General features: G+C 33.6%; 1 protein-coding gene across 1 annotated transcript in view; it reads right to left on the bottom strand.

Annotated features, from left to right (window-relative positions):
• Positions 1-14,436, bottom strand: part of CCDC141 (coiled-coil domain containing 141) — a gene marked incomplete at both ends in the record, with an annotated part of 86,535 nt that overhangs the window by 65,868 nt on the left and 6,231 nt on the right. Inside the window, 3 exons of the mRNA XM_080622040.1 lie at positions 332-585; positions 2,863-2,971; positions 5,012-5,203. Coding sequence (XP_080478166.1) covers positions 332-585; positions 2,863-2,971; positions 5,012-5,203 — 555 coding nt within the window. The remainder of the gene's footprint in view (positions 1-331; positions 586-2,862; positions 2,972-5,011; positions 5,204-14,436) is intronic.

Genomic DNA, 14,436 nt, shown 5'->3' on the forward strand with positions numbered 1-14,436 from the left:
ATCTTAAACAACCTCACCAGCAAAGTTAGTTCTTACAAAATAGACTACTGCTAACAGTTTCTAACATTTTCCTCCAATATAGGGAGGAACTTTATTTTGGAGGCAAAGAAGGAAACTTCGAGAATTACCACAATCAGGACTGTTCTGTTAGAGGTCCATGCAAAATTTTAGCCTATTTACGAAACCCTCGAAATAACTCACCTTTAGTCTGGTTAGACTGGAAGGTACAAAACCTTCTAAATATATTTAAGCTCCTTTTCTGTCATAGTCTCTACTATAAAACAATAGCTACTTTTTTTTTTTACTATGACTTCATTGCTATACGTCTTACCTGGTTCTCTTGTTGGTGCCACAAATAAATTTGCAGAACCTGCTCCAGTCCTTGGCGCTGATGTTTAAGAAATTTGTCCAGTTGCCGTCTCCTGTCTTGTAGCATTTCAAGGAGATTGTCAATTTTCAAACAGCTGCTGTGGGCTCCCTGGATCAGCTCTGGATTTACATTTGGCCCCTCATGTTTGAATTCTTCTATGAATTCAGTTAGCTCTTGGCTTTTGTTTAAAAGGGCAAGTGACTTTTCCAAAAGTTCTAAGGACAGAAATTCATAGGAATTAAAAAAAAAAGAAAGAAAAAGGTGTTTCATAATTCCAGTAGCATATTTCAAATACTAGTCAAGTATTTTTAAAACCACCTGTTTGCATACATAATATGTCTTCATGCACTGCATAGATAGGTTTTGAATACTTATTTTAGGAAGTATAGATCCTAAGATAATTCATTTTAGGCAGGTGTTCTGTAAACCTACAAAGGTACACCTATAATGGTACATATATAAACATATAAAAGTGTACTGAAACCCTTTGAGACAAAACTTGCCATAATAAGAGGCAAGATAGGCATGAAGGAAAGTATTAGAAAGGAATGCTCCAAGGAGCTGCTACCTGCTTGTGAAGCAACCAACAACAAGCAGCAAAGAGCTGAAACATTCATCTATCCAGCTGAGCACATGTACTGGTAACTAAAGGCAAAGCAGCCTAAATCTCCACCTTTCCTATGAAGCACCTAGGGAATATGCAGAAGTGGAACGCTTCCATTTCTCCAGCCACCAAAGGCTAAGAAGAGAGTTTGGTTTCCAGGAGCTCACCGCAACAAGCCTGTCCATTTAACTTTTTTGCCTTCCAGAAAACTGATATTAATCAGAAATGTTCCATTTCAGTCCATCAAAAATTGAGTACATATAAAAATGGATAAATGAGGGCAACTCATTTTTTAACCTTTTTTATTCTGATTGGAATGCATTTGTTTCAAAACTCTTTCTTAGTGATAAACATCTGGGATAAACTATTAATCACATACCGGATACAGCCAATACACTTTGTAAAGGTGGTATTTTCACCCACCTTACTTCGGAGAGAGGGTAGATAGTATCCTTTTTGCACAGAGCAACACACTATTTTATCAAATAGCTCAATATCAGTTTTCCAAATTTGATGTGGTTAAGAGATTAAGAAGCCAATCAATTTCAACCACTTTCCTCCATCAGAGGAAATGCTCAGTCTCTCTCTGGCAAATCATTTCATGATTCTTATAGTTATAGACCCTCCTTTTGGCAATAAATTACTGACAGATACATCGAGTTAAAATTATCATACAGTGAGAACTTTGCTCCCTTAAAGACTGAATTGGAAGCACCAAAACTCTAATGAGTTACTCGAGTTCAATTCTATATTCAGATTCCCTGGAAGAATACCTGGCATTCAAGGTTGCTAAAAATATATAACCTCATACTCCACTAGTGCATAATAAAGTATGCCAGTTGTTAGCAATCTTATGGCAAAATTTGGTTACATTTTAAATGAAATTGCATAAAAGTATTGCCTCTTAAGTGCAGATAAAATTCAGTACGCAGTCTTAAGTCATATAAAACCCAGAACCATATGGAATTGCAAAGGTGCCTGAAGTAGCCACAATATGAGATTAGGTTTGAAATATATTCTTTTTCTCCCTTTTGAATTAAAATTATCACAATATGGTAGAAGATGCTTCACAAGAAAATTTGAATTAACAAAAAGTCATTACATGGAAACATTTTTCTAGACAACATATGCGCAAGAAAGTTGTGGTGGAATGGGAGAGAGCACCTTTTTTTTCCAAGTGTTACAGTTCTAGCTGCAGAACCTCTTGGAACAGACTGGGCAACTCAATGGGGAAATAAAACACAGTCCCACTTCTCAAAGGCAGAGCAAAATGCAGGAACCACTGTAGGCAAATAGATACTGAAGCTGGATGGTTGCCACCTTTATATCATAGCTCCCACCCTCACTTCACTTCTACTTCAAGCCTCATCCCTAGACAAAAGGAAAGCAGACAGCAGACTGCTCCCTTGGCCACTCTCAAGAAACCATAGGACTTTACAGGGGATTGTTACTGGAGCTGATTTGAAATTTTCTAATGGAAAGTTTTCCATAGGAGAATCTTCATTAATAGCTATGATAACTTGGATGAATTTTCCCATGGAACAAAAGGATGGTTTTAGAACTTGCTTTCCAATCAGTGCTAAAAGTCATCTCGGTTTCTTAGCAGCTCACCTGACCTAGACTGTCTTGAAATTGAATACAACTTATCACTAGCTCCTCCATAGCAACAAAGATGGAACTATGAGAGAGCTAGCTCAAAACTAAGAATAACACATCTTTTCAGGGGCCTGATAAAGAGTTATTTCAGTTCAATTTTTCCAAATAGAACACTTTCATATTTGTTCTAAGATTATTTTTTTTTTTTTAAATACACACAGGAATTGCAAAGTCATCCTTCGAGGAGTCAACACACAATCACATGTCATCAGGAGTGGAAGACTGTTTGTACCTTTTGTATGATGCTCTTGTTGCAGAAGGAGGTCACTTAAAGAGTCAATATTGTCAAACTCTTGGGCATTTTTCAGGAAATCTTCAACTTGGTCAATTTTAACAGCAAACTGCATTAAGAAAACAAAGGATGGGAAGAAGCATAGTATAATTATGTTTTGCAGAACTCCATGATAAACTCTGTATTATAAGCAAAATTCATGAGAACTTGTAAATTCTTGGAAAAAAGTATTTTTAGGGACTGCTAGATACAGATGCTTTGTGGCCTCTATGCACCTTCTGGGTTTATTTAAGGTTCTCATTTATTGAGGGAATCCAAATTTCAGTTGACATACTCTATAATTACAGTTTGTCCCTTAATGAATCATATTTCTTACACAGCCTTCAGACTCACTGAAAATAAATATTTATGGAAAAAAATGTTAATTTTAAAGCCTTTAGTAAAATTATTTTTAAAGAATGAAGCCTTTAACTTGGGTTTCCTTCCCAGAACTTCTTTCTAACTTCATCCTAATTCTAAAGTATTGAGGAAAAAAACCCAAACCACATTTAGGGGAAACACAGTGATACACTTTTCAAAGTAATCTTTGAAACCAGAAATGAGTAGCAAATTTAAGCTAACTAATATTACGATAAACACATTGCTTAACTATAGTGGGGAAACAGCATCTTTGGTAATGAAGACTGAAGTTAGGTTACTCTTTTACAGCTCATTTTTCTATGAGTTCTATGTTTTAAATATTGAAACATGCTGTGTTTCAGGGAGATTTGGAGAAGACTTGGTAATCTATTGAGATTGTTAAAATGAAGACTGGAATTCTTTATGTGGCTTCTGCCCTTGCAGGTACAATTCCAAGTATGAGTAGCTCAGAGAGAGTTCAGGCATATTCTGCATCTTAGCCAATACTTATCAATTCTACTGCTTCATTTTAAGAACTCAGTAGAGTTCAAATTTGTGTTCAGCATAAGCAGAGATATTGAAACCTACAGTGAAATTAAGGAAGATTGAAACCAAGGATCTGCTTTTTCTGTCTTTTCTATTGTCTTACATTTTTCTCCTTCTTAATCTGCATACTATAAAAGAAATTCATTAGGTGTCAACATTTGATTTGATTTTGATTTGTGATTTGAGTTCTGTTTTTCACTAAAGACTGTTCTTCAGATGTTTTGTGGTTTATCACAATAAACAAACATTTCCATAACCACAGGCTGTCATTTCAAGAAAAGCTTTTCCACAAGAAGTTTTAAAGGCTCCTGTTTAAATCAATATTGCATTTCTTCATCCTTTCTATATGGAACAGGTGCAATCAATGCTGTGCTCCAGCTACTGCATTTTGGTTTAATGATATAAGCCTGTTGCAGAGGCAGTTCAGCTAGCCAATTAAGGATATAGTCTGCACTAGATTAACTTTTGGTAGTACAGAATTTATCATATTAATACTTATGCCAACTCTATACTAATTTCTTTGTATCATACACATTGCCAGGATGCAATAATTATTAGATTGATGATCTTGAAGTTCTTATAACAGATAGGAGCAGAATGGTTTCTGTCATTTAGAGGTGGCACAGGGCTATTGTAGAAACAAAATAATAGGGGAGAATTATTAAATTCTTCAAAGCTCCAGAGATGTGGGTGAAACTGAATGTGAGGCTACACAGAGTGAACACATGCCTGCATGGCATGGAATCCCTCTCTGCTTTAGTTCCCTGAATATCCGTGAATTAGTATAAGAGATACAGAGAAATTAATAAACAGGGATAAACAACACTGAAATCTGTCTCCAGGCTCACACAATTGTCCTTTTGTGCATATCTGCACATGGAAGTTTCAGGTAAAGGACTGGCAAGTTAGACTCATGTTTAGTTTGCGTAACTACAATATTTATATGAATATTTAGGTGTAAAACCTTCAATGGTCAATAAATGGCATCTGAGTTTTTTCAGTGCCAACTGATTTGGATCATAAGAAATCAAAGATATTCTGCAGAATGTCCATAGCCACTGAATTAAATATTTTAGGGTTTTGTCCAGTTCCATTTTTCACTGTAATTTTCTGTTCAAATTTTAGAGACATCATTAATATTTCTTAAAGTACCTGTAACCTATAGGAGGTTTCAAATTAAATGTCATTTGGTTTACATACAAACCTCCAGAGCATTTTCAAAGAACACTGAAGTAAGTTCCAGAAGTGCCTGTCTCTTCTCTAACATAATGATGAGGGCATCCCATGCATCCCCAAGGGTCTCTGCCATGGCATCATAAACCTGACTCTTTTCTTTGTTCTCCTCTGCAGCCTTGTCTGCTTCATTCAGCAGATCCCACACCTGGTCTTCCAAAGCCTAAGAAAGAAAAATAAATAAATAAATGAATACAAAACTAAACCTGCAAACAGAATCCAAAACACTCTGCTGAAACCAGTGTGTCAGGATACTGACAAACTGAGAAACTACCCACAGATCTCCTACTCTTGCTTTACTTCCAGTTCCTAAAGGAAAGGGGTGTACCTGTTCCTGCACATTTCATAGCAAGCTTCTGAATTTTATCTGCACTTAAGATGCAATGCTTTCATGAAATTTCATTTAAAAAACAGTGTTTAGAAAATTTATCATACTATAATATTTAGATTCAAATGGGTTTATATCTCCTTAAACACAGATCTTCCTGGAAGTGGTAGCAAAACAGGTATTTTGGATTTTCTTTCACATGATGTCACTTTACCTGATATTACAAGCTTAAAAGTTTGTAAGGTAACTTACTCATAAGTCTGTGATGACTTAAGTGCAATCACAGACAAGAATAGTTTGAACATATGCATGTATTTATGCAATGTTTCAAGTTCAGCTCACAGCATTATTCAAGCTGGCCAGCTACAAAATAGTACTATTCTACTGTCAAGAAAATCATTCTATGGTGTTTCATTCTCTTTACTAATCTCACCATGAGAAAGATAACTGCTGGACCATTTCCAGATTATGTAAAAAAAATTATGTGTGCCAGAAAAATTGTTCTATATTCTTTATTTTTTTTTTACTTCATCTTGGGTTTTATCACGAGCATGGATTAACAAAGTGCCAATTTCTGCTGTTATTACAGGTGCTATCACAGAGTGTATAATGGAAAAAGAAATATATATTAGGGAAATTAAAATCTATGATAACTCATTCTCACAACACAAACTTTAATAAATCTTATGAAATTGGAAAACATCAAATTCTCCTGACATACCCAAGTGAAAAGAGGAACTTGCAGAAAAGTGAACACAGAACCATAGCCTCCAGTCCTCCCTAGACCTTGTATACTACACAAAGATGTCAGCTTGAACTGAGGAGGCTCATCAGTTCTCTTTAAAAGCAGTACTGTGAGAACAGTACTGTGAAAACAGTATAATAAACTATAGAACTTTAATTTTTTCTTTGATAGAAAAGATAGAATGAAATTATTTTAACTTAACTGTATAGGCAGACAGCTATGAAAATAAACAGTGGTAAAATTAACAGGTATATGAGCAGCTTCCACAAACCCATCTTTTCCTCTAGTAGATAGAAAAGTCATTATCAGCAACATGGATGCATGCCTATTTTTTGGTGGAAAAAGAGCATCTGATAAAAAAAACAGTATTCTAGAGAACAAGACACACTCAATTTTATTTTCTGAATACTGTGAATGGGAACTGCTGCTGCCAAATCTTTTAGTTCTGTTGAATCCCCATCCTGGTTGCCTCATAATATGAAAAGAAAAGCTCAAATCCCCCAGATGCTACCCGTTCTGTATTTAAGTAGAAATCTAGTTAACAACTAAAATGATGTTTTGACTTTAAATGAGGCTATTTACATGGAACAGATAATGTCACCCTGATGTAGCTATTGATAGCAACCATGAGACAAGAATGAAATCAGAAAAAACAGCTGGCCTTGGGAATCTAATCCAAAATACTTCAGTCAGCTTTTAGTCAAAAATATTTATCTAGCTGACAAGGTAACTAAGCGTTGTTGCAGGTGGTTTTTAGTCTTACATACAGCAGAATCAGTATTTGAAATAAAAAAGAGGAGCAGGGACTCATGATAATTTTTAAAACACAGAGATGGTATGGTTGTACAACTAATAAAATTTAAACCCCAGCTTCATCAAAATAATAAGTTAATGAACTGAGCTTTTAAAAATTTTAGATAAAAATCCATCTTTCACTGCAATATTTATCACAGCTCTTTCAATTCTTTCCTAATTTTCCTTTCACTGGTTTGCTTCATTATTTCTCAATTATTTTTATATTGTCAAAGCTATAAAAATTATCTTGGTCATGTAATACTGGATTTTCCTAAATATACACACAGTCTCTTCAGAGTCAGCAAAGCCTTGATTCTTTATTCAACCTCAAAAACAGGCTAACCTGCAAGTACTAACTACTGCCAAGTGTTACCTGTGTTGGATGAAACTTGGCTAAGAGATCTAAAGGGAGTTTGTCTTGGTTCCTAGCACTTAGAAGAAAAGATCTTGTAAAAGTCTTGGGACAGCTTTGAAACCCAAGAAATATCATGACAAAAGATGAATGAATGAAACACACAAGGATGTGAATTCACTGCCCTGTAAAGACACTGTGAAGTCTTGAAATCTCCAATGGTCCATAAAATACTAAGAAGGAGAAAGAAGTTATTTCATCTGGAATGCCTCTTTAACCATCTTTTCAGGCCCTATCCTTTATTTTCCACTTGATGGTTAACTTCAGACACACAGGATTTTCACAATAAAAACAGATCAAACACATCAAAGGCAAACTTGCATTAATAGTGCTGTCATATTTCTATCGTATTATAGAATTCTAGTAAAATTGGTAGACTTGCGTTATTTTGTTATTATCTTGCTAATTATGCTACTAAATTTGATTCAAAGCTTTTACACAAGGAATACTAATGAACAATTTCTTTAACTGAAGCCATTCGCCAATAGGTAATTAAGCTCACAACTATAGCATGTTGCTCTTCAAATACTACCTACATACCATTACAGTGTTTTAGTCTTGTAATTTATTTCTAATGCCAGCTGTTACTGTTATTCATTACATTTCACAAACATAAAGGCAGAATTTGACATTTCCTTTCCTTTGAAAGAGACCCAGCTATTGATTATCAAAATGTATTTTGAAAACCGAGCCACACTGCTTGCAAGGTGATTTTAAAAGGCTAGCCCAATAAAAGCACAGTATAAAGCAATAGTTGTGTTACCATGAAGACACAGTCAAGGAGAATATGACTAGGCTTTCAGACACATAAGAAAGGATTTTCCATGTCATGCTGCTTTTTATCTATCCAATTTCATCCAAATTATCACTATTTTCTAACTATATATGATAACATTAAATGCCTAGAACTCTGCCTGTCTGCAGGACAGAAGAATGATTTCACTCTTTCCTAACAGCTCAGCTTACTCAAAGCAATAGCACTCAAGACCCAAAATCAACACTAACACTATTTTAGGTTTAGAAAAAGACAATCCTAGAAGAATCACTAATTATGATATACAATGTGATTTTTTTAAAAGCTATAAAAATGGAAAAATAAATAAGTTTTATGGATTTAATTCATTTTTTCTGTAGCTTCACTACTGATAAATGAAGGCATATTAAGAGACCACAAAACAAAACAACAACAAAAAAATAAAACCAACAAACCCATACACACACCAAAAAAAAAACAAACAAACAAAAAAAAAAAAAAAAAAAAAAAAAAAAAAAAAAAAAAAAACAAAACAAAACCCAACAACAAACCCCCAAAAGTAGGAAGATGGAAATTATGCTGCGCTTTGACAGGCAGGCAGGAAAGAGGCCTAAAGATAACTTTTAGCTGTGTCTGGGCTTCAGAAGACTGATGTTGGTAAACCCTGCTGAGGAAATTCAAAAGATTACCACATGCCCTGGGAAATGTGATGTTTCACAGACCTCCCATCACCATTTAAGACCCAGAATCTGAGTTTACTTCATCATGAATAGCTATGACTATAAACTGAATTTGATCCTCAGCGTATTTTCACACTTGCGTAATAGCAATGAAATCATTTTCACACTTATGATGGATGTTTGAATCATCAGGAAAAAAAAAAAAAAACAACAAAAAAAAACATACTAAGAAGCTGGTTCATGAAAACAAATAAGGGAGACTCTGCAAAACATCTATTTTTTTGAGTATCCATACACTTACCACTAAAATACCGTATCTCTAAGATAAGATACTGACAGCCTCTGTTTAATAAAACAAATATATCAGAGAAGAAATTAATTGATAGACTTTGTTCATAAATCACGGAAAATATAGAGAGGTTTCATTTTCTATGTAGCATGAGACATTTTTATTTCTTCCAGTGAATTTTGAGTGCAGTAACAATTATTTCATATTATTTTGTCCCTGAATTGTATTGGCATGAAAGGGTAGAGAATAGGTTGAGAGAGCAGTTCTCAAACATTAAAAAAGTGTCTAAAAAAATAAATGCTACTTCTAAAATAGCCCTTTTAATACTACTGAATGAAAAGCTGATGAAGCAAAGCACTGAGAGAAGCCATTATTATTTTTGTGTCTTACTGAAGCATAAAACAGTTACATGCACAACAACTCTATTAAAGTAACGGCACTCACTAATTATGCAGCATGAGATTTTCTTGACATACTGGACCAGCCCTGTAGCTACTATAACAGGAATTGAATGAGTATGTGATACTGACAGTTTTTTTACTAAGTCATCATCTTAATATTTATCAGTGAAAGTAAATAGTTGTCATGGACTTAATGGAGACATATAAAAAAAAAAGGTAAAATATTTTCAGACCTTCAAACACAGCTTGCATGTAGCTAGTAGCTATTTTCCCACAAATTATCATACCACTTTCACAGCTTCCTGAATATACTGTGGAAAAACAGGTGGTATCTGAGGTAGCTCCATTTGGAATTTCTTGGCTGACTTTTTAAATAGCTGACTATTTTATATTTTGAAATAAAACTAGACATGCATTTATCCTAATACTACATCACCTTCAACATATTAGAAAGACATTTTAGATGTTAAATCTTTCCTAACTACTCAGGGTGGACATTGTAAAGTTGGTACAGGTCCCAAAAGCAGATTTTCTTCTTTTAGAAGCCTTTTTTTCTGAACAGGTTGTTAATTAACCTTTGTACCTGACCAGTATGCTATATTTCCCACTAATTGATCAGCTGTGAGGAGCATAATCCCTAACAAACAGAGAAAGCAGAGAAACTTGAAAATTATCAGTCATGTTTCATGTAATTATTTTTTCTTATTGAATTACTGTGTGATGAATTCAAACCCAACTAAAGAAAATTTGAAAGTCAAATCAAACTGCTACATTTAATAAAATGCAAGAAGTGTGCATAAAGTTACAAAAAAAAAAAGCATTAGAAAACTGTTCATGTGTACTAACCTTTAAGTTTTTATAACTGATCCATGGAAATTTGGAAATACAGACTTAATTTTTTCTTTAATGTCTATTGAAAATGCCTCAAATATTTAAAAAGGCTTTGTACATTATTTTGTTTAAATAGTTCCTGTAATACTACAAAAACCTAAAATAATATCAAAACAGTTGTCATTTTGTCTCTTACCCCAGGAACTGAACACAGTTGCATTTTGAGAAGGCAGACAAGTGAAAATAGAAATATATTTCACATGAAACTTTGTTGAGGAAGAGTTCAAGTACATAAGATAGTCTATTGATATGTTATTAGATGGTTATATTAAGGTTTTATTGTCATGAGTCTGAAATTATACTTTCCGTAACTGTCAAAGCCATTAGTTACTGTGAACTTTTCAAATATTTATCCACAACTATTTTTGTTTCTATATACTACATACAGAAATATTTTATTTTTCAATGGAGTAGACTGATATTTTTGGTATTACACTTTTCATCTTTGGAATATGAGCTTTTATCAACACAGAATCATAGAATAATTAAGGTTGGAAGGGACTCTGCAGATCATCTGTCCAACCCCTTGCTCAGGTTACTCAAGGACTTAACCTGTGAAGTCTTGAATATCTCCAACAATGGAAATTCCGGAAGGGAATTCCAGAACTTCTCTGCACGATCTGTTCCAGAATTTCAACTTCAGAGTCAAACTTCTTTTTTCTGTAATATCTCATTAAAATTTATTTTTTTCCAACTCGTGTCTCTTGTCCTAGAAGTAAACTTAATAAGAGGAAAAAAGTGTATTTCCATCAAAATGAAGGAATGCCTAGCATGTAGTCAAAAAAAGGAGTTTGCACCAACATGCAGCTTCTGTTGGTCTCAGTAAAGACATATCAGTAAAGCATTGTTTTGAGCACTACAGACCAATTTCAACTTCCATGTGAGATGTTATTTCTTCCTTTCCACTTCCACACAACTGTATTCACTATACTAAAAAACAGCACTGGTAGCTTGAAGAGAGCAATGTTCTGGCATACAGTTTACATATTTATTTAATTACTGCAGTACTAAGGAACACAGGAGCCATTGTATTTTGGTACAAAGTTACTACAATTTTGTACTCTAGGCCTAGCTAAAATTAAAAATGCGCAAATAGCATACCACAGAATTATAATGAGCATACCATAGAACTGAAGCAAAAAGTATTAGATACAAATACACAAATTAAACATAGGTCAAATTCTGCACTTACACTCGAATTTTCATGAGTGGCAGACTCCTACAAAACTTAATTCTACCAGTCTCATTACAAAAAGAACATATTCCTGTTCATGTTAAAATATTTTCATTTCTCATTTTTAAAATAACTTGAAAATTTCTTAGGTACAGTTATAACTTTATAGAGAAAATTGATTTCACTCTGATTCTTTCCAAATCCAGTCATCATAAAATACACTTTTCCCTCTGAAATAATATCCAGTATTTCTCCTTAAACAGGCAGCAGCTCCTTAATCAATCTAATTCATCACTAAAATTCAGTCTTTGGTAGTTTATGTCAACATGAACAACAGAGATTTAAATTATTAGCTATAGTACAATCAGAAGTGAAGAACTTTAATAAAGCAAAGATCCATAAATTTTCATCCTCTTAAGACTTCTGTCATCAATTCAGCCCCCTGGGTTTTAGAAACAATAATTTCATACAGTCCTTTTTAAAAATATTTCTTTCTGCAAATCAAAATCACCTAGTATTTTTGCTCCTTTTATTCCTATTGAAAAATCTATTTTGAGACATTGCTTTGACAGTTAGAAACTTTTTCCAACCTACATTTTCAGTGATCTCCATTTATACTCCTACGCCAGCAATTGCCTTGAACTTAACAAGTTGCTTTCCTGTGGTGTTTGTGTTTACCCATTCAATATATCTATGAGAATCTCAGTCTTTTTGCTAATCCAAACAAAATATTTTCTTAGTCTACTCTAAGAAATAAGATGATACTCTTCCCTTTGATATGGCCACTAGTCACCTACCTTCAGTTTCATGTTGACTTTTTCAATATAGATGACCAGAAATCTAAATTTCTACTCATGCTTCCCAATTCTCTTTCCACAGCCATGATGGTTAATATTTGTTCCACAATCATCTAGTAAACTTAAGGCTGCAACAGAAACACCTGCTATTTACTTTAACTTCACAACCTTATATTTGGACTGTTGAACTTTATAACATTCCTGTTATTATACTACTGAAGTTCATCTGCTTCCTCCCAACCCTTTTCCTTTCACAATCAGGTTCATTTCAGTTTCACCGTAGCATGATGAGGTTCATCATCAGATTGTTCCAAACAAGAAACATTCCCATCAGAACTGGATATTGGATTGCTCTGGAAGGAGAGAACTTAAACTCTGTCTTTTGTTCCTTTTCCCAACCATTTCTGTCATTATTTCCTAAAATCAGGTAGGACTTGTAAAGCTGTTTGTGCAGACTCACATATGAGAGTGAATCACATATTTGTCTCATAATTGTGAAATTATCCCACTTTATCTTTAAATTGTGATCTTGCACAGTGGTTTCTTTTGTTCATCTTTCCCTATATTTCTCTTCATTATTATTTTGGGCAAAATTTCATATTTAAGCATACATTTTACATAATACAAAGGTCTAGTTTCAGATTCTTACACTGAATATTGTACCTTGGAATGTTCAGAGGTATAAATTGTCCTCTTCACTGAGATGCTGATAAAATTAAGGTTTTTTTATAGCTAGTGCTGAAACTATACAACACAAATAGCTGCTAACTTGAAGCTCAGAAAGGAGTCATAAACTATTTTGAGACAAATACTATTTCAGTGGGAATTTTGTTTGTGCAAATATTGAACCTGGCGAGTCAGCTGACGTAACATCAAAAGAAATATTCATTAAATCTTACAATTACCTTTCTTTCTTTTTTTTTAAATCAGTTGCAAAACTCAGCTCAACTTTATGATGAAAATGAAGCTGAACTTCGTTGCTAATTGTACTGTTGGGCACCTCAGTAATTAATTGCAAATAATACAGAAGATATTAACATATTATCTCTTCCATAACAAATTTACTGAAAAATAAGCATAATGAAAATGATTTTACTTAAAATAACTGAAAGACTTATTTAAAAGATACCAAATGTAAAATATGAGAGATATTATATTATTGCTTTTTGAAGAACAAAATTTTCTAATTTGTTTTTCTTGGATATTAGCATATATATTACCATTTGGCAATTTATGCTCTGTGAATTGAAGTAAATAAAATAATTAGGAGCAATCTTCTGACTCATGAGCCAAATTAATAATAGTGTTAGTTTTAAACTTAATTTGATTGGCTAGATTTATTTCTGATTTGTAGTGGTTTTGCCACAGTCTCTTTCATGATAAAAACCAGACCTTTGGACGCAAACTAAGAATTCCATTGTTTGTCTTAGTGAAGGGTTTAACATTGTCATAGCCAAAAGCATGGCAATACATCCACACACGCAGTCTTTTCTTTTTTTTTTTTTTTTTTTTAATGGTAGAGAAAAGATGAAATTTGAGAGATTGAAACGCTAAGACAGATTTCATCTCCAGATAAGGATTCTGTTGGAAACAACTGAATTATGGAGAATAGAAGAAATGTGTATGTATAATGCAATCAATATGATTTTACCTCTTGACAGCTTTGTCTCTTCTCACTTTTTTTTTTTTTTTTTTGAAATTGTGATGAATGAGGCATCAAAACACACATATACACATATTTCAATTTCCAGAAAATATAAACCTGCTGAAGGTCATCAAAACAAGGATGCGGCAAATGTTGGGAAGGAGATTTGTGTGAAATCACAGAAGTTGATGTTTTCTACAAAACTTACTGCTGATATGATCTAATTTAGCAAAACAGAAACAGCATATATTAGTTTAAAATAAGAACTTATTATTTGAGACTACTGAAGGGTCAACTCACAAAGAAAAAGGGCTATTATTCCAAAGCTGAAAGCATTTATATTTCATTGTTAACTATGTTTGAAAGAAACATTTTATGTTACTCCATGGAACCTGCAACAGTGAATACATGTAAGTGTTGGCAGCATCTAGACTTGTCACATGGATTCATTGATTATAAAAGAATATGCAATTCTTTAACACTTA

The sequence above is a fragment of the Psittacula echo genome (genome assembly GCF_963264785.1).
Source record: "Psittacula echo genome assembly, chromosome: 6".
NCBI classification, from domain to species: domain Eukaryota; kingdom Metazoa; phylum Chordata; class Aves; order Psittaciformes; family Psittacidae; genus Psittacula; species Psittacula echo.